Here is a 25,325-nt window from a genome sequence, read left to right as displayed (position 1 = left end):
GCACGGAGTGTTGTCTCCTGTGCTCTCGGTATCGTCCTTCCCTGGCATTAGGAACACACCCTCAAAGACGTTGCAGAGCAGAGCAATATGGCTACCACACTAAAAGAATTTTGAAGTGCTCGTTTGGCTGATATTTACTCCACTACACAAATAGACTCGAAGATAACACTTATTCAGATAGAAGTTCACTATAGAAAATAAACTTTACCGTATCTGGATACACTGGATCAGTTTTGATATCTGGTAGGCCGTGATTTCAAATAGTAAACCGTCACTATCGATATACTTGTTTGAATCTACAATCGCGCTCGCTCACACAGACTTTAATGCAAGGATATTCGCACTAAGTCGTACACACTTATCACGAATAAATAAAATAATGCCTTACATTAGTTTATCCTCATATCTACAAAACTGAAACACTCGAATAAGGTGTAATTCTCTTGTGGTTTCCAAATATTCACTTTATCAGATGAAACACACACACTCAGATCGATGGATAATCACAAGTCACATTAAATTCATTGATATAGGCCCTACGTTTTCCAGAAAATTGAGTACGTCTCTATCACACACACCAGTCACAAATTTTACACTGCTCTTGCACAATTATATCCCCACATTATAATTAACAGACTATATACAACACTGAACACTATAATAACACGACGGGGTATTCAGTTCCAATACTTTAAGAATGAAACACTTTACGACACTGTTAACTATATTTTATGATGGTTACTAAAGATGTTCGCGAAACTTTATCTCACATTCACAACAGAACACGGTACTATACACGCACAACAAAACAATGCTTTAATTTTCACAGTCACAGTTTAAGGGGGCTGTCACACAGGCTCGATCGAACGACTCCGGAACACTCCTGTGAAACCACTTAATCTAAATGCAAATGGAAAATCCTACACTTATGATCAATATGATTTTGAGAGAAAACAAAAATTCTCTTTTGTGCCCATGCGTACATTATCTTCATACAAAGTAAAGAGCCAAAAAATCTTATTATTTCCTAAAATCTGTAGGCAACTTATACATGCAACTTCTTAGAAGTACATAAGTTGATATTTTAAAATAATTTCTAAACCTGAAATGTGGTGATAGTTCAATGTTTTGTAATGGTTGTTTGTGATACCGATTTGTTCAACTATCTGCACCAACGCCACTGGCACAAATGTTTTTAAACATCAATTTTTTCGGGTTGTCATCATACCCCTACTTGGCTCTCAGATTCTGTCAAAAATACTTGAAAGTCTGGTGGAGGAAAGTAATCCGTCCACCACGAAATAGTGATAAACAGCTTTTGAACTCACTGTGTTTTTCTTCTCTCATTTAGAAGGAGGCTCTGTTTCTTTCTCATATACAATATTTTCAGCACTCTCTGTAACAATCTCAATTTCAAAATCGCTTAACAATTCATTAAAATCATCATCTCCATCTTCATTTTCCGCTGTGGTTAATAACTGAAAGAATCTTTGATCCGAAATAACATCGCTGCAAGAGCTATTTTTTTGCTATTTGTTTTACGTCGCACCAACACAGATATGTCTTATGGCGACGATGGGATAGGAAAGACCTAGGAATGGGAAGGAAGCGTCCGTGGCCTTAGTTAAGGTACAGCTCCAGCATTTGCCTGATGTGAAAATAGGAAACCACGCAAAACCATCTTTAGGGCTGCCGACAGTGATGTTCGAACCCACTATCTCCCGAATACTGGATACTGGCCACACGCTGCAAAAGCAACTAGATTGTTGTTCCACCATGTTTGTTTACATCACAGATGAACTTCATAGACGTGTACAGAAAGTTCTGTGAGTTACTACCCGACGGTATAATCTGTGACCAATCAGTTCTAAATAATGCTCAACAGATGGCAGAACATGTCAAAGATCAAATTGGCACTCCAGAGAGAACTGGGAAACTGAAAAAGATTAAAGTTCTCGCAAACTGTTTATAGACGGGCGTAGCACGGCTGGACCGGCCGCGTCATCCCGTCTATAGGCGGGCGTAGCACTCATCGGGTTAAGACACCTCATTTAGCGGTCTAAATGGTTGGTCTTAAGATATTATCTTGTGTCTCATCTATTTATGGGTAAAATTGAGTTAGAAACATTGAATAGGGTGACATTTGCGTAAGCTTTTCTCACAGTGCATTACTCTTGGGTACTAATGTGACAGCTACAAACACAGAATTTGGCTCACGTATGGATACTGGGTGGGGCAACGTTCGTGTAGAATTAGATGGTTCTATCTTTCGTGTAAGTGATTCAAACTACGAATTATACGTGTACAAAGAGCAAAATGTACGTATAATCGAGAAATAGACACAAATCTAACATATAACGAATAGAGATACGACAAAACATCATAGGACCAACGTTGTAGATCACTCCAAATTGAACTGAGATTGTGCCATCCGTTTTGTGATACGACTTACCGCTTAGTCGTGAAATACCTCGAAATGAAGGTCTGCACCAACATTAAAATTGCCTCAATATTCCGACATTTTTCGGGGGTAAAAAATGAAATATTTAAAGATCTTGGAAGCTTTCCGTCGATTACAGGCTAAGACATACACTGACTGACAGTGACAATGCAACACCAAGGAGGAGTGGTTCAAAAGGGATGAAAGTTGGGGAAAAAACAGAGACAGCACGGACGAATAATTGATGTTTATTTCAAACCGATATGCAGGTTACACAATGCGCACGGCATCGACTCAGTAGGATGTAGGACCACCGCGAGCGGCGATGCACGCAGAAACACGTCGAGGTACAGAGTCAATAAGAGTGCGGATGGTGTCCTGAGGGATGGTTCTCCATTCTCTGTCAACCATTTGCCACAGTTGGTCATCCGTACGAGGCTGGGGCAGAGTTTGCAAACGGCGTCCAATGAGATCCCACACGTGTTCGATTGGTGAGAGATCCGGAGAGTACGCTGGCCACGGAAGCATCTGTACACCTCGTAGAGCCTGTTGGGAGATGCGAGCAGTGTGTGGGCGGGCATTATCCTGCTGAAACAGAGCATTGGGCAGCCCCTGAAGGTACGGGAGTGCCACCGGCCGCAGCACATGCTGCACATAGCGGTGGGCATTTAACGTGCCTTGAATACGCACTAGAAGTGACGTGGAATCATACGCAATAGCGCCCCAAACCATGATGCCGCGTTGTCTAGCGGTAGGGTGCTCCACAGTTACTGCCGGATTTGACCTATCTCCACGCCGACGCCACACTCGTCTGCGGTGACTATCACTGACAGAACAGAAGCGTGACTCATCGGAGAACACGACGTTCCGCCATTCCCTCATCCAAGTCGCTCTAGCCCGGCACCATGCCAGGCGTGTACGTCTATGCTGTGGAGTCAATGGTAGTCTTCTGAGCGGACGCCGGGAGGGCAGGCCTCCTTCAACCAATCGACGGGAAATTGTTCTGGTCGATATTGGAACAGCCAGGGTGTCTTGCACATGCTGAAGAATGGCGGTTGACGTGGCGTGCGGGGCTGCCACCGCTTGGCAGCGGATGCGCCGATCCTCGCGTGCTGACGTCACTCGGGCTGCGCCTGGACCCCTCGCACGTGCCACATGTCCCTGCGCCAACCATCTTCGCCACAGGCGCTGCACCGTGGACACATCCCTATGGGTATCGGCTGCGATTTGACGAAGCGACCAACCTGCCCTTCTCAGCCCGATCACCATACCCCTCGTAAAGTCGTCTGTCTGCTGGAAATGCCTCCGTTGACGGCGGCCTGACATTCTTAGCTATACACGTGTCCTGTGGCACACGACAACACGTTCTACAATGACTGTCGGCTGAGAAATCATGGTACGAAGTGGGCCATTCGCCAACGCCGTGTCCCATTTATCGTTCGCTACGTGCGCAGCACAGAGGCGCATTTCACATCATGAGCATACCTCAGTGACGTCAGTCTACCCTGCAATTGGCATAAAGTTCTGACCACTCCTTCTTGGTGTTGCATTTGCTCTGTCAGTCAGTGTATAATTTTGCCAAATTTCAATTTTCTAGCTCACCTGGCAGATTGTCCCTCAATCTTGCTTTGGGGGAAGTGTGGTTAAAATGAGGACTTCTAGGAAACTAAAGCTAACAAATATGCAGATGTTATTATTACACCTGAAACAGATAACTGTACGAAAATTTCACCAAAATAGTCAATGTACAGACACATGGTCATTACGATTTTATTTATATAGATGACAGATAGGTAGGGGCATATTTGTAAGTGCAGAACTTCATTTCGAAATTTACTGCTCCTAAACGGTACAGCATATCAACAAACAGTTTGCACCATCAGACGCCCCTTTTATCGCTCTACATATTTGGTCTGAAAACATTTTTTCTCGTATCTCCCATATTTATGGGTTCAATTGAGTTATGATGTTTGAATGAGGTGAAATTTGGGTACATTTTTAAAATTTTACATTTTTTTTTTTTTTTCACATACTTATGTGGAAGCTAGAATCATGAAGTTTGGTTTGAATACAGCCACTGGTCGTGTCAATGTGCGTGCCAAATTTCATGACTCTATCTTTCCTATACATGTGTCAAACTAAGTAATATACACGTAAAAAGCACAAAATGTATGAACAATCGAGACATACAGTCAAATCTAACGTAATAAGGGAGACAGAGATGACAAAAAGTCATAGGTCTAAAGTTGGAGATCACCCAAATTGAACTGAGATTGTGATAGGTTTTGTGATAGGCCTTACCGTTTAGTCGCGGAATGCCTCAAAATGAAGGTCTGCACTGTCATTAAAATTGCCTTCATTGCCTTCATATTTCTTTGGGGATCAAGAGTGAAAAATTTGGAAGTTTTCTGTTGGTTACAGGCTAAAACGTATAATTTTGCCTAATTTCAATTTTCTAGCTCGTCTAGCAGATTGTTCCGCAATCTTGATTTTGGGCGAAGGGGTTAAAATTTAGGACTTTCAGGAAACTATAGCTAAAAAAATGTGCAGATAGACATTATTACCCCTTAAACGGATAGCTGTACGAAAATTTTGAAAAAATTGTTAACGCACAGACACATGGTCGTTACGATTTTATTTATACAGATAGATAAGGAATCTGCTCCATGTACAACACCTTTTGGGCTATGTTCTCTGGACTTAGCCTGCAAAACCGACCGTTCATGACATCTCCCTTGGTAATCCTGTCGAAAAAAATGCCCATGAGAAAAAGTTTTAGACATGGATTTCTATCAAGGGTGGTCTTGTATATATTGTGGGAGAGCAAAATCACTGTTTTGGTTCCCTACAAACCCCCAGTCCATTCTGGGAATTTTGAATGACAAGGACCTTAAAACCTACCTTTGAACAGGAGGATGGTAAATATAAAGTTTGGTTGAAATATTTTCAGTAGTTTTCAAATTTTCAAGTTATAAGAAATACGCTTTACACACACCCGTTCTTAAGTTAAGTCCGGTGGGACATGCACCGAAAAACGGTCCGTTAATGATATCTCCCTAATTAATCCTTGTATTGAAATAATGCACATGAGAAAAAAAGGTTAAGAAATTTATTTCCATTCAGGCAGGTAGATTTCCATTAAGTTTGGTTGTGTATATTTTGTGGGGGTGCAAAATCACGGTTTCAGTTTCGTATAAATCCCAAGTCATTTCAGGGATTTAGGAACAATATTGGCCTTAAAAACTACCCAAGGACAGGTGGATTCTAAATATGAAGTTTGGTAGAAATATATCCAGTAGTTTTCAAGTTATAGACAAACAGACAGACACCAAAGCTAAAAAATATGCAGATGGTCATTATTACACCTGAAACAGATAACTGTAGCCTACGGAAATTTCGCTAAAATAGTTAATGTACAGACACACGGTCATTACGATTTTATTTATATAGATAATATATATGCATGTATTGGCATGAAGTACCGTAATTATGAACATGCATGTAACCCCTCCAGGCTTGTACTATCTGATAATGTCCTGGGCTAGCGCTTGTAACTGCTGTTTCTTGTGCAAGCAGAGTTGTCAGTCAGCTCGTGATCTTGACATGCCTGGACTAAGCCACGTTACAAGGCAACTACGTCAATATAAATTAAAAGTCCGAAAACAAAATGAGGACGGAAGCTGAAACACCAAACTCTCCAAAGTTAAAGTTCAATAACAAACACCTAACTGTGCATAAAGCCCGAAGACATAGAAGCTAACCCTTACATTTTAACAAGTTCCTATTAGGGGAGAAATCTTAAAGTCCAAAGACTGGTTACAGAAACCTACGTTTAGTTTAAGTTGAAAACAAGAAAATCCCACATTAAAATTTAAGAAAGCTGAACAACCTAGCAGTTACAAGCTAAAGTGGTACACTGGAATCTTCCCTATCTTCACACGCAGAGAGTTCACGTTTAAATTTCTGAGATCCCTTGTTAAAATTGCCTTCTCATGCCACTTTGTCAATCTCCTGCCCCCAGCATCTCCTCCTAGGAGATCTCTCCTTCACATAACACACTCAATAATTCACTGACGCAAGACATTAGTCCTAACAAAATTCCCTCCTTATATAAAGGACTGGCAGAGATTTCCAGAAATAATTTATTTCACTTGATATCATTGGCAGATAAATTTAATCACAGGGATGATTACTGCAACATAATTGAAGGCAGATTAGGTATCCAAAGTCAAACAAAAACATTCTCGATAATAGAGTTTCTGAACATTATGAGGCACTAGAGAGTCGATAATAGGGACATCTGGTCCCTACATATAAAACTTCTGCAATATGATAGTTCAGTTAGCAGAGCATAGATAATATCACAGTAGGAGTTCGGCAGCAGTTTTAAACAGATGAGGCTGAACTCATGGCTCAATTATTATGCCTTTGCACGAGACCTAGTGTTTGGAGTGTACTATGTCTTCTGGTATGTGCTAAAATACTGTAAAAATGTTACTCTCATTGACCTATCTGTCCCATACTTGACAGAAATGACTGAGGTATGAACGATGTTAGAAACAACATTCCTTATGCAACCAGTTCCTGCTATGAAAGGTGTGAAAATATTGTTCATAAGGTCAGTTGGTGCATGCATGTCAATGGGCTTGGCAGACTGCTGTGTAAAAGCAACTTCCGTGTCAGTGAGGAAAGGAATGGGAGACTACCTCACTCTTCAATTCCCTAGTACGCCTCTTCAGTGATGCCAAGAAAGTTAGGAAGAAGATCAACTAAGAAACAGTGGATAACTCAAGAGATACTAGATCTAACTGACGAATGACAAAAGTACAAGAATGCAAACAATAAGGAGGGCGGAAAAGAATACAGGCCAATAAAGAATGAAGTAGATAGCTAAAGGTGGAAATGTTGAGGATCCAACCAGCCATCGGGCTGAGGACTGAACACACATCATTATTATTATTATTATTATTATTATTATTATTATTACTACTACTTACAGTATATATATAAATCCTCCCCTGTGAACCATGTGACCTTGCCGTGATGGCGAAGCTTGCGTGTTCCAGTAAAGCAGGTAGCCAAGCCGTAGGTGCAACCATATCAGATGGTTATCTGTCGAGAGACCAGACTAACGAATGGTTCATCGAAAGCAGCCTTTCAGAAGATGCAAGAGCAGCAGTCTAAATGGTTGACTGATTGGTCTTGTAATATTACTTAACATAGCTTAGTCATGCTGACACAGCTACACAGTTGAAAGCAACGGGGAACTACAGCCATAACTAACTACCGAGGACATGCATCTCTCTCTGTATGAATGATATGCTGATGATGGCTTCCTCCTGGGCAAAATATTCCGGAGATAAATAGTCCTCCATTCGGATCTCCGGGTGGAGACTACAGGAGAGGGGGAAATCATCAGGAAGATGGATACTGACAATCTGTGAGTCGGAGCGAGAAATGTCAAGAGATAGAATAGTTGTGGTAGGTTAGAGAATCTGAAAAGGAAGAAGGACAGACTAAAGTTAGATGTAGTTGGTATAAGTGAAGTACATTGGCAGGAGGAGCACGTTTTTTGGTCAGGCGACTACAGAATTATCAGCACAAAATCAAACATGGGAAATGCAAGAGTTGGTTTAATAATGAACAAGAAAACAGGGCAGCAGGTAAGCTACTATGACCAGCATAGTGAAAGGATTATAGTTGTCAAGGTAGACACCAAGCCAATGAGCACCACTATAGTTCAGGTCTATATGCCTAATAGTTCAGCGGATGATGAAGAAATCAAAAGAATATACGAAGAGAGAGAAGATTTAATACAATATGTAAAAGGGGACTTGAATCAAATTGTGATGAGAGACTGGAATGCAGTGGTAGGTCAAGGAAGAGAAGGTAGCGTAGTAGGAGAATTCGGATTGGGACAAAGGAATGAAAGAGGAAGCCAGCTGGTAGAATTCTGCACTGATCATAATTTAGTTCTTGCTAATACTTGGTTTAAACACCACAAACGATGGCTATATATATGGACGAGACCTGGAGATATTGAGAGGTATCAAATAGACTTCATTATGGCACGGCAGAGATTCAGAAAGCAGGTGTTGGATTGCAAGACTTTCCCAGGAGTAGATGAGGACTCTGACCACAACCTGTTAGTCATGAAATGCCATCTGAAATTGAAGAAAGGAAGGAATGCATGTAAATGGGATCTAGACAAGAAGAAAGAAAAGAACAAGGAACATCTAAAACAAGGACTAAATGAAAAGGCTGAAGGAAACACAGTAGAGGAAGAATAGACCGTCATGAAGAATGAGATCAGTAAGTCTGCTGAAGAAAAGTTAGGAAGAAAGTAAAGATCAACTAAGAAACAGTGGATAACTCAAGAGATACTAGACCTGACTGACGAATGACAAAAGTACAAAATGCAAACAATAAGGAGGGCAGAAAAGAATACAGGCCAATAAAGAATGAAGTAGATAGAAAGTGCAGGACAGGTAAAGAAGAATGGCTGAAAGATAAGTGCAAGAATGTTGAAGGTTATATGGTCCTAGGAAAGGTAGATACTGCATACAGGAAAATCAAGGGAACCTTTGGAGAAAGGAAAACTAGGTGTACAAATATTAAAAGCACAGGTGGAAAACCACTAGGGAAAGAAGACAAGTCAGAAAGATGGCAGGAACAAATCCAACAATTGTATCAAGGTAAAGAAGTAGGTGATAGGGTTCTGGAACAAGAAGAGGCTGTTGATGCTGATGACATGGGAGACCCAATTTTGAGGTCAGAATTCGACAGAGCTTTCAGAGACCTAAGAAGGAACAAGGCACCAGGAATTGATGACATACCCCCCAGAGTTACCGACTGCCTTAGGAGAATCCAGCATGGAGAGATTATTCCGTTTAGTGTGTAAGATGTATGATACAGGAGAAGTGCCATCCGATTTACGGCAGAATGTTGTCATACCCATTCTCAAGAAAGCTGGTGCTGACAAGTGTGAAAACTACTGCACCATTAGTTTAGTATCTCATGCCTGCAAAATTTTAACATGTATTATTTACAGAAGAATGGAAAGACAAGTTGAAACTGACTTGGAAGAAGATCAATTTGGCTTCAGACGAAATGTGGGAACACGTGAAGCAATCCTGACTTTACATCTGATCTTAGAGGACCAAATTAAGAAAGACAAGCCCACGTACATGGCTTTTGTAGATCTAGAAAAGACATTCAATAATGTTGATTGACTAAACTGTTTGAGATTCTGAAAGTGATCGGGATCAGATGCAGAGTAAGAATTATCTACAATCTATACAAAAATCAGTCTGCAGTGATAAGAATCGAGGGCTTTGGAAAAAAAGGCAGCAATCCAGAAAAGAGTGAGGCAAGGCTGCAGTTTGTCCCTTCTCCTTTCAATGTTTACATAGAACAGGCAATAAAGGAAATCAAAGAAGAATTTGGAAAGGGAATCAAAGCCCAAGAAGAGGAAATTAAAACCCTGAAATTTGCCAATGATATTGTTATTTTATCTGACTCTGCGAAAGATCTGGAGAAATTGCTGAATGGTATGGACAGAGTCTTGGAGGAGGAATACGAGATGAAAATAAATAAGTCCAAAACAAAAGTAATGGAGTGTGGTCAAACAAAGTCAGGTGATGCAGGAAATATAAGATTAGGAAATGAAATCTTAAAGGAAGTAGATGAATATTGTTACTAGGGTAGTAAAATGACTAATGATGATAGAAGTAAGGAGGACATAAAATTCAGACTAGCACAAGGAAGGAAGGCCTTTCTTAAGAAATGAAATTTGTTCACCTCGAACATTGATATAGGAATTAGAAAAATATTTTTTCAAGATTTTCGTCTGAAGTGTGCACTGTATGGAAGTGAAACATGGACAATAACTAGCTCAGAAAGAAAGAGAATAGAAGCTTTTGAAATGTGGTGTTACAGAAGAATGCTGAAGGTGAGATGGGAAGACAGAATCATGAATGAAGAGATATTGAATCATACTGGTGAGAGGAGATCAAACTCCATGGCGCAACAGCCCCGAAGGGCCATGGCCTACCAAGCGACCGCTGCTCAGTCCGAGGGCCTGCAGATTATGAGGTGTTGTGTGGTCAGCACGATTCGTCTCTGTCGTTATTCTCTGGCTTTCTAGACCGGGGCTACCATCTCAACGTCAGATGGCTTCTCAATTGTAATCACACAGGCTGAATGGACCTCGAACCAGCCCTCAGAACCAGGTAAAAATCGGGAATCGAACCCAGGGCCTCCGGATAAAAAGCAGGCACGCTACCCCAACACCATAGGGTCGGCATGAGAGGAGTTCGATTTTGCTAAATTTGACCAGAAGAAGAAATAGAATTATAGGGCACATCTTAAGACACCCAGGACTTGTACAGTTGGTTTCGGAGGGAAGTGTAGGTGGAAAGAACGGTAAGGGTAGATCAAGATACGAATATGACAAGCAGATTAGAGCAGATGTAAGATGCAGTTGTAGTAGTTATGAAGAAATGAAGAAGTTAGGAAAGGATAGGTTGCATCGAGAGCTGTATCAAACCAGTCTATGGACTGATGACTCAAACAACATATATAAAAATGGAAGCGTGTGTGTGCAGGTGTGTATGTTCCACGTCTCCTCCTAAACCACTGGAGCAATCTCGATCACATTTGGTACACATCTGATTTACTATAAGGAGAAAAAAAAAAGGCTGTGGGGATAAGACACCCCAAGCACCCCAAGGGGTGACGAGGGGGTGATATGTGATAACGACCAATATTCATGTTGAATTCAGTTTTCTGGGTTTCCGAGATGAACAGGGACACACTGGATGCTGTTTAAGTCAAAGTTCAATCCCCACCAGTATGCAGGTTGAGAAGAGATAAAAGAAGACTGTTCAAAATGGCCGAGATACTGTGTGTACTTTTTTTTTTTTTTTTTTTTTCCTCCAGCATATCTCTCAACCACACTTGGCACACATACGACTTACTATCTGGAAGAAAATACTGTGGGGATAAGATACCTGCCATAACACCCCTAGGGATGGGGTCAAGGAATAAGTGACATGTAAAAATAATCAAAAATCGCCTATATTAGTGTTGAATACATAGTCTGCTTGTTTGCTTAGATGAATAGTGACACTCCGGATGCCGTTTAAGTCCAAGTTCAGTTCCCATTCGTATGGGGTTGAGAAGAAATGAAAAGAATGACAAAAATGGCAGAGACTATGGACGTACGTGTGTTCCAGCATATCTCTTAACCAAACTTGGTACACATGACTTACTATCAGGAAGAATTTACGGAGGGGGGTAAGACACCCCAGCTCCCCTAGGGGAGAGTGGTGACACATAAATATTATCAACAACGACCAATATTAGTGTTGAATCCATACTTTTCAGGGTGGCTAAGATGGATTGTGACACACGGGATGTCATTTAAGTAAAGGGTCAGCCTCTGTCGGCATGATGGCTGAGAAAGGGTGAAAAAGATGTCCAAAATGACTAAGATTAGTGTTGAATCCACAGTTTCTGGGGTTGCTAGCCTGACTGCTGACAGTCCCAATTACAGGTGAAATAGTGTACATCATAGAGACTCGTAAATACACACATTTACAGCTTACTTTTATTATTTATTTGAAAGGATCAGCTACTTCCCAGGCAATCTTGGCTGCCACAGGGACAAAGTTTAACCAAAACCAAATAATTTCAAACTAAGATTTAAGATTAAACACATAACAATAACTCTAAATCTACAAAAGAGTTCATAAAATATAAATCAATGTCATAATAAAGAAATCTACAAAAATTCAATAAAAACAGGTAATGCAAATCCTACAAATAAACATTCAAAAAAGTACTCGAGCAGGGCTGAGTACTAAAGCTAGTAAATAACTAAAAGTGGAGGGAACAAAATGAGACAGCCCGGGCCAGTTATTCATGCTCAACCTGAATATCATTCCCATTAGCGATAAATAAAGTTATGTTTACCAACTTACCTAATTGTAAATGGGTTTACACCAGTTCGAGTGGATATGACATCTATGTTTAGAAACTGAGCTCCACCAGGTCCTCCGATTGATAGGCTGTGTGAGTCACTACTGCTAAGCACAAGGGCAGAGTCACTCTGATGAGCCAGATCCAACTTGTATGGAGACACCTTTATCAGCCAGTTGTCTGTAGCCACCACTTTAACCAAGGAACTCGTATCTCGATAAAACGTGTCCACCCTGTATCACAGGAATCTCCATCCTAGAGCTTTCTTCTGCTCTGCACAATTCATTATTGCTATACATATAAATTCCTTTAACTTGAAATTCACAATCTAGAGGATCATAATTATCTCCACTGCAAAACTACTACTGGATAACATGACGCAAAACCAGTCTTCCAAAGAGTCAAACCAATCCTATATATAAATAGAGCTAAAATATCTACTAGCAAAAGAAGAACTGGTCTGGAAACCACATGGTGACTTTACATAACCCAACTGCTCAGAATTGTCAAACAGCATCAAAACAATAAGAGATTGTTATCAAATAATATTTATTTTAAATAAAAGATTAATATAAAATAATGTTGCCATTGATGCTTTCACAGCCCATACTTATGGACATGATACTGTATACGCCCAAAAGCCTATACAGTATGATGTCAATATAAAATAATGTTTTTTTTTAATATTGAGGTGGACACATCCTAAGCAGCTAAAACATTTCCATAAGCAATATGTAACTCTGATCTAATTACAACTTAATTACATATGTAATGACCAAATGGTGACATTATTATACATTTGCCACTTCATTTATTACATAGATGCAATGATTGCAGAAACGATGTCTAGTTTTAAGCCTTACACAACATCTACCTAAACAACATCTAATCGAGCATGATCTTCCATTGCATAAACAATATTAAGCAGGTGTTTAACTAGACATCGTTTAAAGTTTCAATATTGGTTTGAAAATGGAGACAGAAGTAACTTTCATGCAACTCTTTGCTTGTCGCAACCAATGAAATTTGTCGGTGCGCACGCCAAATGCCAGTCAGCTGTTTGTCTTCCTACACAATACTCAAATATGGCTAAGCAAGAGCATGACTTGCCAACAGATAAGAATATTGCTATCGCTGGAAATTAAACCTCATAGAATTATCGACACTAAAGCGACGCCACCGTATGGGGATGTGTAGCTTTGATTATAGCGTTGTTACAATGAGTGTAATCTACTCATAAATAGCTTTGGCGAAGGGAATATGAAACAACAGCAATGTGTAACCAAATGTGCTGTACGGGCTATATTGATGTAGCTTGCATTCTGGAGATCGTAGGTTCAAAACACATCAAGGCAGCCCTGAAGAATGTTTTCCGTAGTTGCCCTATTTTTACACCAGGCAAATACTAGGGCTATTAATATGGCCACGGCTCTTCTTCCCCAGTCCTCTTTAAACAATAATCACCAACCACCACTTGCCTTTTCCTATCATACAGTTACCAAAAACTTATATATACTGTATATAAAAAAAAACATACAACCCTACTTTTTAGTTTTAACTATTACGGCTATGTGTGTTTACTTGACAGTAAATATAAGTGAAACCCTCCTGGTTGATGTATGTGACAGCCCTCCGATGACTGGGACCAGTACAGTAATTCTGACATATATGTAGTAGAAGTGACCTATAATTCTATGGAAATTACCCCATGTATAATAAAATATATCAGTCGCAAAGAATTGTATTAAAGTTGACAGTTAACGGACTGTCCCTTTGTCAGCCTGAAAAGTGAAATCTTATTTTAAGCTCTACCTCCCTGTACACGTCAAATTAATTGCTGCAACTTCGCAGTTGGCAACCCACAGAGAGGTCTTCGGACTAACCCTTCTTCCCGGAATCGTCTCAACATGATAATACAAATTACATGTTTCATGGTACATAACCTCTGATAGTGATTCACTCCTCTCATTTGAGGTTAAACAGTGTTCTTGGCAGTATTTAAACATGACCGGTTGAACATCGGTTTTAGACAGTGCCTAAGTGCTAAATAACGTCTCTGCAATGCAGCAGCCATACTTAGGCATCAATCAATCACGACAGATCTGCATTTAGAGCAGTCGCACAGGCGGCAGTTTCCCTATCTGTTGTTTTCCTAGCCTTTTCTTAAATGATTGCACATTATTATTGAACATCTCCCTTGGTAAGTTATTACAATCCCTAACTCCCCTTGCTATACACAAATAATTGCCCCAATTTGTCCTCTTGAATTCCAACTTTATCTTCATATTGTGATCTTTTCTACTTTTAAAGACACCACTCAAACTTATTCGTCTACTGATATCCTCCCACGCCATCTCTCCACAGACAGCCCGGAATATACCACTTAGTCAAGCAGCTCGTCTCCTTTCTCCCAAGTCTTCCCACCCCGAACTTTGCAACATTTTTGTAATGCTACTATTTTGTCGGAAATCACCCAGAAAAAATCAAGCTGCTTTTCTTTGGATTTTGTCCAGTTCTTGAATCAAGTAATCCTGATTAGGGTCCCATACACTGGAACCATACTCTACTTGGGGTCTTACCAGAGACTTTTACGCCCTCTCCTTTACATCCTTACTACAATCCCTAAATACCTTCATAACCATGTGCAGAAATCTGTACCCTTTATTTACAATCATATTTATGTGATTACCCCAATGAAGATCTTTCCTTATGTTAACACCTAGGTACTTACAATGATCCCCAAAAGGAATTCCCACCCCACCAACACAGTAATTAAAACTGAGAGGACTTTTCCTATTTGTGAAACTCACAACCTGCCTTTTAACCCTGTTTATCATCATACCATTGCCTACTGTCCATCTCACAACATTATCGAGGTCATTCTGCAGGTGCTCACAATCTTGTAACTTATTTATTACTCTGTACAGAATAACATCATCTGCAAAAAGCCTTATCTCTGATTCCATTTCTTTATGCACATCATTGATATATATATAAAAATAAGAAAACATAAAGGTCCAATAATACTACCCTGAGGAATTCCCCTCTTAATTATTACAGGGTCAGATAAAGCTTCTCCTACTCTAATTCAATACTTATCAATTTCTATATACACTGACTGACAGAGCAAATGCAACACCAAGAAGGAGTGGTTCGAAAGAAATGAAAGGTGGGGAAAAAACAGAGACGGCACGGACGAATAATTGATGTTTATTTCAAACCGATATGCAGGTTACACAATGCGCACTGCATCGACTCAGTAGGATGTAGGACCACCACGAGCGGCGATGCACGCAGAAACACGTCGAGGTACAGAGTCAATAAGAGTGCGGATGGTGTCCTGAGGGATGGTTCTCCATTCTCTGTCAACCATTTGCCACAGTTGGTCGTCCGTACGAGGCTGGGGCGGAGTTTTCAAACGGCGTCCAATGAGATCCCACACGTGTTCGATTGGTGAGAGATCCGGAGAGTACGCTGGCCACGGAAGCATCTGTACACCTCGTAGAGCCTGTTGGGAGATGCGAGCAGTGTGTGGACGGGCATTATCCTGCTGAAACAGAGCACTGGGCAGCCCCTGAAGGTACAGGAGTGTCACCGGCCGCAGCACATGCTGCATGTAGCGGTGGGCATTTAACGTGCCTTGAATACGCACTAGAGGTGACGTGGAATCATACGCAATAGCGCCCCAAACCATGATGCCGCGTTGTCTAGCAGTAGGGCGCTCCACAGTTACTGCCGGATTTGACCTTTCTCCACGCCGACGCCACACTAGTCTGCGGTGACTATCACTGACAGAACAGAAGCGTGACTCATCGGAGAACACGACGTTCCGCCATTCCCTCATCCAAGTCGCTCTAGCCCGGCACCATGCCAGGCGTGCACGTCTATGCTGTGGAGTCAATGGTAGTCTTCTGAGCGGACGCCGGGAGTGCAGGCCTCCTTCAACCAATCGACGGGAAATTGTTCTGGTCGATATTGGAACAGCCAGGGTGTCTTGCACATGCTGAAGAATGGCGGTTGACGTGGCGTGCGGGGCTGCCACCGCTTGGCGGCTGATGCGCCGATCCTTGCGTCCTGACGTCACTCGGGCTGCGCCTGGACCCCTCGCACGTGCCACATGTCCCTGCGCCAACCATCTTCGCCACAGGCGCTGCACCGTGGTCACATCCCTATGGGTATCGGCTGCGATTTGACGAAGCGACCAACCTGCCCTTCTCAGCCCGATCACCATACCCCTCGTAAAGTCGTCTGTCTGCTGGAAATGCCTCCGTTGACGGCGGCCTGGCATTCTTAGCTATACGCGTGTCCTGTGGCACACGACAACACGTTCTACAATGACTGTCGGCTGAGAAATCACGGTACGAAGTGGGCCATTCGCCAACGCCGTGTCCCATTTATCGTTCGCTACGTGCGCAGCACAGCGGCGCATTTCACATCATGAGCATACCTCAGTGACGTCAGTCTACCCTGCAACTGGCATAAAGTTCTGACCACTCCTTCTTGGTGTTGCATTTGCTCTGTCAGTCAGTGTAATAGGCTTATTAATTACATAATATAAACCATATAATCTCTAGTACATGTTTCGTTCCGATTATGGAACATCTTCAGCTAAAATTGACAAAATGGCAAGACAATTAAAATACATTGATGTTATGATGATACAAAAGCTAAAAGATATGATAAAATGGCTCGAAGATTAAAACATATAATAATGATGAAATAAAGTTCATTCATGTTGGTTAAAAATTCAACAAGTCAGTGTTCAAATGACGAATTAAAAACGGCGATAAGGTTCTTCTTCATGTTGGAGACGTGTACATTTTGTTAATCTTGAAAATAAATGGAAGAAATACAAGATTTTCTTATATGTATTTATCGGGGGAACTCTTGATAAAATAACCGTAGTTGAAGTTGAGTTGTGGTAGGATTATTGAAATGAGTCTGAAACGAGAAAAGAATGAGTAAAATAGAAAATATTTTAAGGAGAAAACCTTGTTAAAAATGTACGTTCGCGAGAATGAAAGATAATGGAGTTGATTACCTTATAGCCAGTCGTGCCGTATTTAACGTCCTCCCTTATGCCGTGTTGTTAACTGACTGAGTCCTGTGTACGTGTGTAAGGTACTTGCGGTGGGCGGGGAGTATTGGAAGGAGAGGTAACCTTAGTTGTGCGGAGCCAATACGGAATAAATATGAGATTTATAAGCTGTACTCTAATTCTCCGAGATCTATTTTCTAGAAAAGCAGCCACCCATTCAGTCACTCTTTTGTCAAGTCCAACTGCACTCAATTTTGCCAGTAGTCTCCCATGATCTACCCTATCAAATGCCTCAGACAGGTCAATCGCGATAAAGTCCACTTGACCTCCTGAATCCAGGATATCTGCCATAACTTGCTGAAAACCTACATAATAACCTTTCCTTAACCCAAACTGCCTTCTATTAAACCAGTTATTAATTTTGCAAACGTGTGTAATATAATCAGAAAGAATGCTTTCCCAAAGTTTACATGCAATGCATGTCAAACTTACTGGCCTGTAATTTTCAGATTTATGTCTATCACCCTTTCCTTTATACACACAGGCTAGTATAGCTAAAGCCCTGTGCAGATGTACAAAATAATATCCGCACTTTCTTCATCTGCACCCGCATTCGCGAATGGTTATCCGCATGATGTAAAATGGTTATCCACGGATAATTTAAGTATTTAACTGCAGTATATTACACCCACGGTACTGAAACTGATTGATCTGTTAACGTAATACAATAGGCCTGACACCAGAACCCTTACAGTCGCAGGTTTAGGAGGGATTTTCTATTGCGACAACTACCGATGTATTGACCTTTGTTCCTTCCTTCCATTTATTGTGGGCAGGAGCCAGTTAGTCTTAGGTCAGATTTACGGTTTTATGGTTTCAAGGCTCTTTATATATCACTATTCCCCCATACCAACGTCAACGGTCGCCTAACTGCAAGTAAAAACAAGAGTATACCTGAGTGAAAATCAAAAAACATCACTATTTAGAAATGATCAGGAAAAATATCTGCACTGCCATACAGTTTGTATCCACCAAGACACTAACTTTGCGGATATCCACAGATTACTTCAGATACGATACTATATTCCAACCCATCATCTTTAGTATATCCCCCGAAACCTTATCAATTCCAGCTGTTTTTCTAGTTTTCAACTTTTGAATCTTACTGAAAATGTCACTGTTGTCATAGGTAAATTTTAATACTTCTTTAGTATTAGTCACCTCCACTGGACATTACCCTTGTAACCAACAATCTTTACATACTGCTGACTGAATACTTCTGCCTTTTGAAGATCCTCGCAAACACACTCTCCTTGTTCATTAATGATTCCTGGAATGTCCTTCTTGGAACCTGTTTCTGCCTTTAAGTATTTATACATACTCCTCCATTTGTCACTAAAATTTGTATAACCACCAATTATGCTTGCCATCATGTTATCCTTAGCTGACTTCTTTGCTACATTCAATTTCCTAGCAAGTTCCTTCAATTTCTTCTTACTTCCACAGCCATTTCTAAATCTATTTCTTTCCCACCTGCACCTCCTTCTTAGTCTCTTTACTTCTCTTACAATATAGTGGGTCTTTACCACTCCTTACCACCTTTGAAGGTACAAACTTATTTTCACATTCCTCAACAATTGCTTTAAACCCATCACAGAGTCTGTTTACATTTTTCTTTACAGTTTTCCACCGATCATAGTTACTTTTCAAAAACTCCTCACAGTCCTCAATAGTCCTCATTTTAATACCTTTCTTTCACTCACATTTATTTTTAACACCCACATAAACAGCTTTGTGATCACTAATACCATTTATTACTTCAGTTTCTCTATAGAGCTCATCTGGTTTTATGAGCACCACATCCAAAATATTCTTCCCTCACTTTCTGAATCAGATCCCCTTCCCATATTAACTTATTTGCCATTTGTTGGCCATGCTTCCTGCCGTTCACATTACCTTCCCAATTGACATTTGGTAAATTGAGATCACCCGCTACAATCACGTTCCTTCCCTTATCGTTTTCCACATAAATAAATTTATTAAATAACTCTGAATCAGTGTCAGCACTACCATGATGCATTTACCATATCCCACAAATCCCAACTATGTTGGTACTCATACCTGCTCGTCTTATGTTGTTAGTACCAATGTGAAACACTACCCCCTTCTCCTTTCCCTCCTCCTTTTCTTCTACTTTCCTCAACATCTGTCTTAACCTAGTTACTGGATAACACTCTACCCTGGTTTCCTTTCTCCACATGTCTAACAATGGAATCCCCCATGACCAAAGCCTCAACCCTACCCACCTCATTTGATCCCCTCCCCTCCTGGTCAGTCCTATCTTTCCTGACAGCTGCAGAAGCTACTTCTTCCTCCCTTTTCTCCATCCCAGGACCCTGCTCCACCTCTCTTTTCCTATCCACTACTCCACATTTCCCTTTCCTACCTTTTCCCTTCCTCTTACTTCCACACTTCTCAGCAACAGTTCCCTATTCCTCATTTTCCCTAGGTTGTTCACCTGCAGCGACTCGTACCAATTTCTCATAGACACCTGTTCTGAATTCTGGTCCTGAATAGAGCCCTTAGCCTGCAATCTCCTTCGCCTTAAAACATTTGACCACCTGTCTTCTACAATTCCCCCCCTTCCCTTCCCGTCACCCTTTTACACCTACTGTATCCTGTACATTGTTTGAGGGAGGCCTACTTTCTTTCCTCTCCTCTGAGAGAATCCTAATTATCTCCCTCAAACTCTCCAACTCCTCCCTCATACTTGTTAATTCCTGGCCACACCCACAGTTCCTACACGTGCACTCCTTAGTCATTCTTTACTGAATAATGAAAGAAGAGGAAAAAAAATAAGATAACTTATTCTGTGCAAAATAAAAATGAAAGGAAGAAATATTGTCTAATATAGTTCACAAAGATCACACGACAATAAGGTAATTAATATAGACTACAATACTACTTAGTTGTACGATTTTTCCCCCTACAACACCCTATCAGGATGAAAATTGCTGTTAATTACTTAAAACAGAAAATAATACACAAGAATTACACAATTCTAAACTGCAACAGAATTCTAGTAAGAGAGTTACTACAGATACTATACTACACAAATATGTCACAGTAATAGAATAAACACACTAATTTCTAATAAGACACTACAATAATTTTAAATTACGTTCAGACTATGTTCAGATACTACAATAATTTTAAACTACGATCAGCGTATCCTAATCACAACAGGTTATTACTAAGCATAAACAGAAATGGAAATTACAATTAAATTTGAAATTCGCAAGACTACTATAAATAATAGAATAAGCACTCTAATTTCTAATACGTTACTACAATACACTACAATAACTTTTAAACTACGTTCAGACATATCCTAAATTACAATATGCTATTACTAAGCACAAATAGAAATGAAAATTCCAATTTTAATTTTTTTTTTTTGCTTTACGTCACACCGACACAGACAGGTCTTATGGCAACGATGGGACAGGAAATGGCTAGGAGTGGGAAGGAAGCGGCCGTGGCCTTAATTAAGGTACAGCCCCAGCATTTGCCTGGTGTGAAAATGGGAAACCATGGAAAACCATTTTCAGGGTAGGCATTGTTTAACCGCAGACATAGTCTAAACACCGTTCCTGCAATCGGCCCATTAAACTGTGATATAATAACTTTTTCCCCTGATCAATCCAATTTTGTCACCTTTTATTAATTTATTTTGCCCAATACAATTTTGATTTCCTTGTTTCCTTCAAACTACACATGTTAACACTCCTTCCAGCTCACACCCATAAATATCATGCTGGCAGTACCACATTTATCCAACAGCTAGCCAAACACCAGGGTAGGACTCGAGTATATGCTTGCCAGTCATGACCACAGCTCAATGTTCTTTTGTATCTAGGGAATGACTTAATCCAGACCAACTGTTGACGAGATGTCTATATGCGACAGTTTTGTGTCTGTATGTATTAATTTACCCCCATTAGTTTGTTTACTGCAAAAGGGGCTACATTAAGTTACAGTCAGTCTGTGTGTAAATATTAAGGTCTGAAGGTCATTCGATTATAGAAATTTCATTTGCACAGCAATTGTTAATAACATCTGTGTTGAATTCTAGGAATGACATCCTTTTATAAACATCAACCTACGGATACAAGTGATTTAGAAAATACTGTAGAATTTATGATATTTAATTATAAAAGTAAATATATTTCTAGCGTCAGGTTGTTGGGTCCCTAGCTTTGGCAATGAACAGATTACCCTCGTACAAGACACGAGGTAAGATTTATAAGATTCAACTGTAATTTATGCTGGCGAACTTAAGCACAAAAGTTTCACCAAACACCAGTTCTTATTCTGGTCTCATCTGCATCTATTCACATGTAACTTTGGAACAATCTTCCAGCTGACGTCAGGAACTATTAGATATACACGAACTTGAAGACTGCTTGCAGAGATTTCCTCCTGAATACTGCCGACTGTTTTGTGTGATTAATGATGTGTGATAGGATGTGTAGTTGCGTTATTATGGAATGTAAGGTAGTAAGGTAAGAGTGTATTCTGCCCGAAGGCAGGTCCAAAACTCTGCAGAGGTGTGCCTGAGCCGGAGTTTACGTATGGTAGAGTGGCCAGTTCCTTTCCCTTACCTCCCACCAACAGCGCGTGGCAACCCATCCAAATCTAGACCATGCCCAATGTTGCTTAACTTCGGAGATCTCACGGGATCCAGAGTTTCAACGTGGCTACAGCCGTTAGCTGTAAGGTAGTAACTTTATAATTTCACAATTAAAATATGCTGTTCAATCCTATAATTGTCTGGCTCTATGGCTAATGGTTAGCGTGCTGGCCTTTGGTCCATGAGGTTCAATTGCCAGCCAGGTTGGGGATTTTAACTTTCACTGGTTAATTCCGATGGCTGGGTGATGTGTGAGTGAGTGTGTGTCATCTTTAGCATTAGAATTCATCAGAGGCAGGACCCCATTCTCAAAGCAACTTTGGTCACCTATAAGGCGTCAATTCAAGAGACTTGCACCTGGCCTCTGTGGCGCCCAAACACCATTATTATTATTATTCCGTGTAACTGAGTAGATGTGCGTAAGATTTACTTTGCACCTTGTGGCAAAATCCTGAATTAATTTATCAAGCTGGCCAGTGACAAAGCCATTGGTCTGGATTGATTAGGTCTGATTAGTGACAAAACCATTCACCCACGCGCGATCAAGCAAAGGGGGTCTGGGGGCGTAAGCATTCTATGTTGGAGAGTGACGAAAAGCTGACACTGACATAGCCATTCATGACGTGCAGCTGCTGGCAAACAAATAATTTGTTTTCTTATATATTGCATTTAGTTGTGTTTTTATTGTGCAGGGATTAGTAACAGAATACATTTCACTTCCCTGGTGGAAATGACGTTATATCCGATTGTATCTCTGCCAAAAGAAATGCTACAACGTGCTTGAACGATGAATAATGGTGTGCGCTGAATTAAATTAGGTTATAAAATAAAATGCACTCTAATTCTGGCAGACGGCGGATGGGTCCCTGGTTGTCGCAGTGAGCACATCTGAAGATGGTTTTCAGTGGTATCCCATTTTCACACCAGGCAAATCCTGGGGCTGTACCTTAATTAAGGCCACGGCCGCTTCCTTCCTACTCCTAGGCCTTTCATATCCCATCATCACCATAAGACCTATCTGTGTTGGTGCAATGTAAAGCAAATAGCACAAAAAAAATTCTAAATAAACATCAATCAAGCTACAGCTTACCATACAAGGCATATATAAAGCAATAAAATGACTAGTTTACCTTCTAAATTCAATGTTTATATCTGATGCTACAGTCCTCCAGTCAGCACTTTCAGTGAAGAGAACTAAAGTTTTCGATACTGGATGATACTTCCAGTTCTCTCTCCACCACAACCAAACCATATAAATTGCAATCAACGGCAACAGCACGGCACCAATTACAAATAGTTTCCACATGTGCCCTCCTTCAGTTAATATGAATATTGGATTAGAATAACCAAGCAAGCAGGAACCTAATATAAAACCTGCAAAGAGAATGACATTAATGAACACGAAACTAAAAGAAATGATATGACGGTAGGTATCTTGTTACGATATTAATTTTATACCTAATGGAAGGAATGCATGACACAGCAGAGTAGTGACAGTGCGGCGAATGTGATATAACATGAAGTTTTCATGTTCACTGCCAAGAAAACTAGAAAATATGCACTCTACAGTAAAACCAGCTGATACAAATTCACTACTAGGAAATATGAAACATATTGATATAACAAAATAAAAGACGCCATATAAGAAGAACGGAGATGCCATTTCAACATCAAACGCAACAGATCAAGAACAATACAATTAAAAACAACAAGAACTACTGAAATTAGTTAAACACTAAGCATCTTCCACACCAGCAGAAACTGACATTGAGGTTATGATTCCACGGTAAACACTTAAAGAAAACAAAAAACAATGGAGAAATTGGAATGGGCTAGTTATTTAACCCAGTTCCAATACTTGTAATAAATCACACCATGTCCCGACTACACTAGTAAAGTCCGGCCATGATCACACTATTAACACTCATATATATCAAAATACACAACTATGGGGAGAATTGTAGTGTATCATATCCTGAATGGCAACGATTGTCTAAAGATGGATGGATGGATGGATGGATGGATGGATGGATGGATGGAGTGTAAGTTATCAACCATTATATTGTAGGCGTGAAGCACACGGAAGGAGGTTACTTTGTAGCTTGTTTCATCTAAAACTGTAACTGAGAACAAAAAATTATCACATTTTCTGAATACAAAGGATAAAACACAGAGGGAGACAAAGTACTAAACTGCACGCCTGTGCGACTTATTACCAGACGAACAAGACCGGATCAACATTATTTAAGGTATGTATGTTCAGTCCGTCACCGCTAACGCTTGTGGGATCCTCAACAACTCTGCCATAGGCATCACTGAAGAGGCGTACTAGGGAAATGAGGAGTGAGGTAGTTTCCCGTCGCTTTCCTCACCGAGCCAGAGTTGCTATTACATATCAGTCTGCCAAGCCCACTGAATTGCACACACCAACCGACCCTATGAGCAACATTTTCACACCATTCATAGCAGGGACTGGCATTACTAGCATAGCACATACTTCAGTCACCTTCATGTCCGCCTCCGTAGCGTAACGGTTAGTGTTATTAGCTGCCGTCCTCGGGGGCCCGGGTTCGATTCCCGGTACTGCCAGAAATTTAAGAATGGCAGGAGGGCTGGTATGTGGTTGGAATGGTACGTGCAGCTCACCTCCAATGGGGGTGTGCCTAAAAAGAGCTGCACCACCTCAGGATGAAGACACGAGTTTACTTTTTAGTCACCTTCATATTGTCAAAGTCAAGGACAAGACAGAGATAGATCTATGAAAGTAACAAAATTGCTCTAGCCTATACCAAAAGACACAGTGCACTGTAAACACTAGGTCCTGCCAACAAATGCCAACATTTAAGGTGTAGAGGATTAATTGACATATAAGAACGTGGGAGGGAGACATGAAGGGATGGGAGAATAACGTAGACAGGGAAAAAAAGGAAGTTGTCACTGAGGCAATGGTCGTAGGTATTTAAATAGTATGATAAGAACGTGTGGACGAAAACCTAACCCAAAAACTCTAGAATGAATGAAATGTTAAACAGTAGAAGTATATACCGAAACTATGAGGAGAAAATGGCAAAAGACAGTAGCAATACAAAAAAAAGGAAGTTAAATCAGTAGTGAAGAAAAACAAATCAGAAACAATGCGTGAAATAGAGGTATACATATTCGAGAATATTAGA

The 25,325-nt window shown here is 40.5% G+C and overlaps 1 protein-coding gene across 1 annotated transcript in view; it reads right to left on the bottom strand.

Moving 5' to 3' along the window:
* Positions 1-23,931, bottom strand: part of LOC136866320 (E3 ubiquitin-protein ligase TM129) — an 89,763-nt gene extending 65,832 nt beyond the window's left edge. Inside the window, exons 1-3 of the mRNA XM_067143171.2 lie at positions 23,611-23,931; positions 23,283-23,526; positions 12,424-12,654 (exon numbers count right to left, since the gene is read on the bottom strand). Of these exons, the coding sequence (XP_066999272.1) occupies positions 12,424-12,654; positions 23,283-23,526; positions 23,611-23,815 (680 nt within the window). The 5' untranslated portion in view covers positions 23,816-23,931. The remainder of the gene's footprint in view (positions 1-12,423; positions 12,655-23,282; positions 23,527-23,610) is intronic.
* Between the last annotated feature and the right edge of the window lie 1,394 nt (positions 23,932-25,325).

Source organism: Anabrus simplex, chromosome 3 (assembly GCF_040414725.1).
Source record: "Anabrus simplex isolate iqAnaSimp1 chromosome 3, ASM4041472v1, whole genome shotgun sequence".
Classification (NCBI taxonomy): domain Eukaryota; kingdom Metazoa; phylum Arthropoda; class Insecta; order Orthoptera; family Tettigoniidae; genus Anabrus; species Anabrus simplex.
Note: the sequence above shows the minus strand (reverse complement) of the source record. Positions and strands in the feature narration are given on the sequence as shown.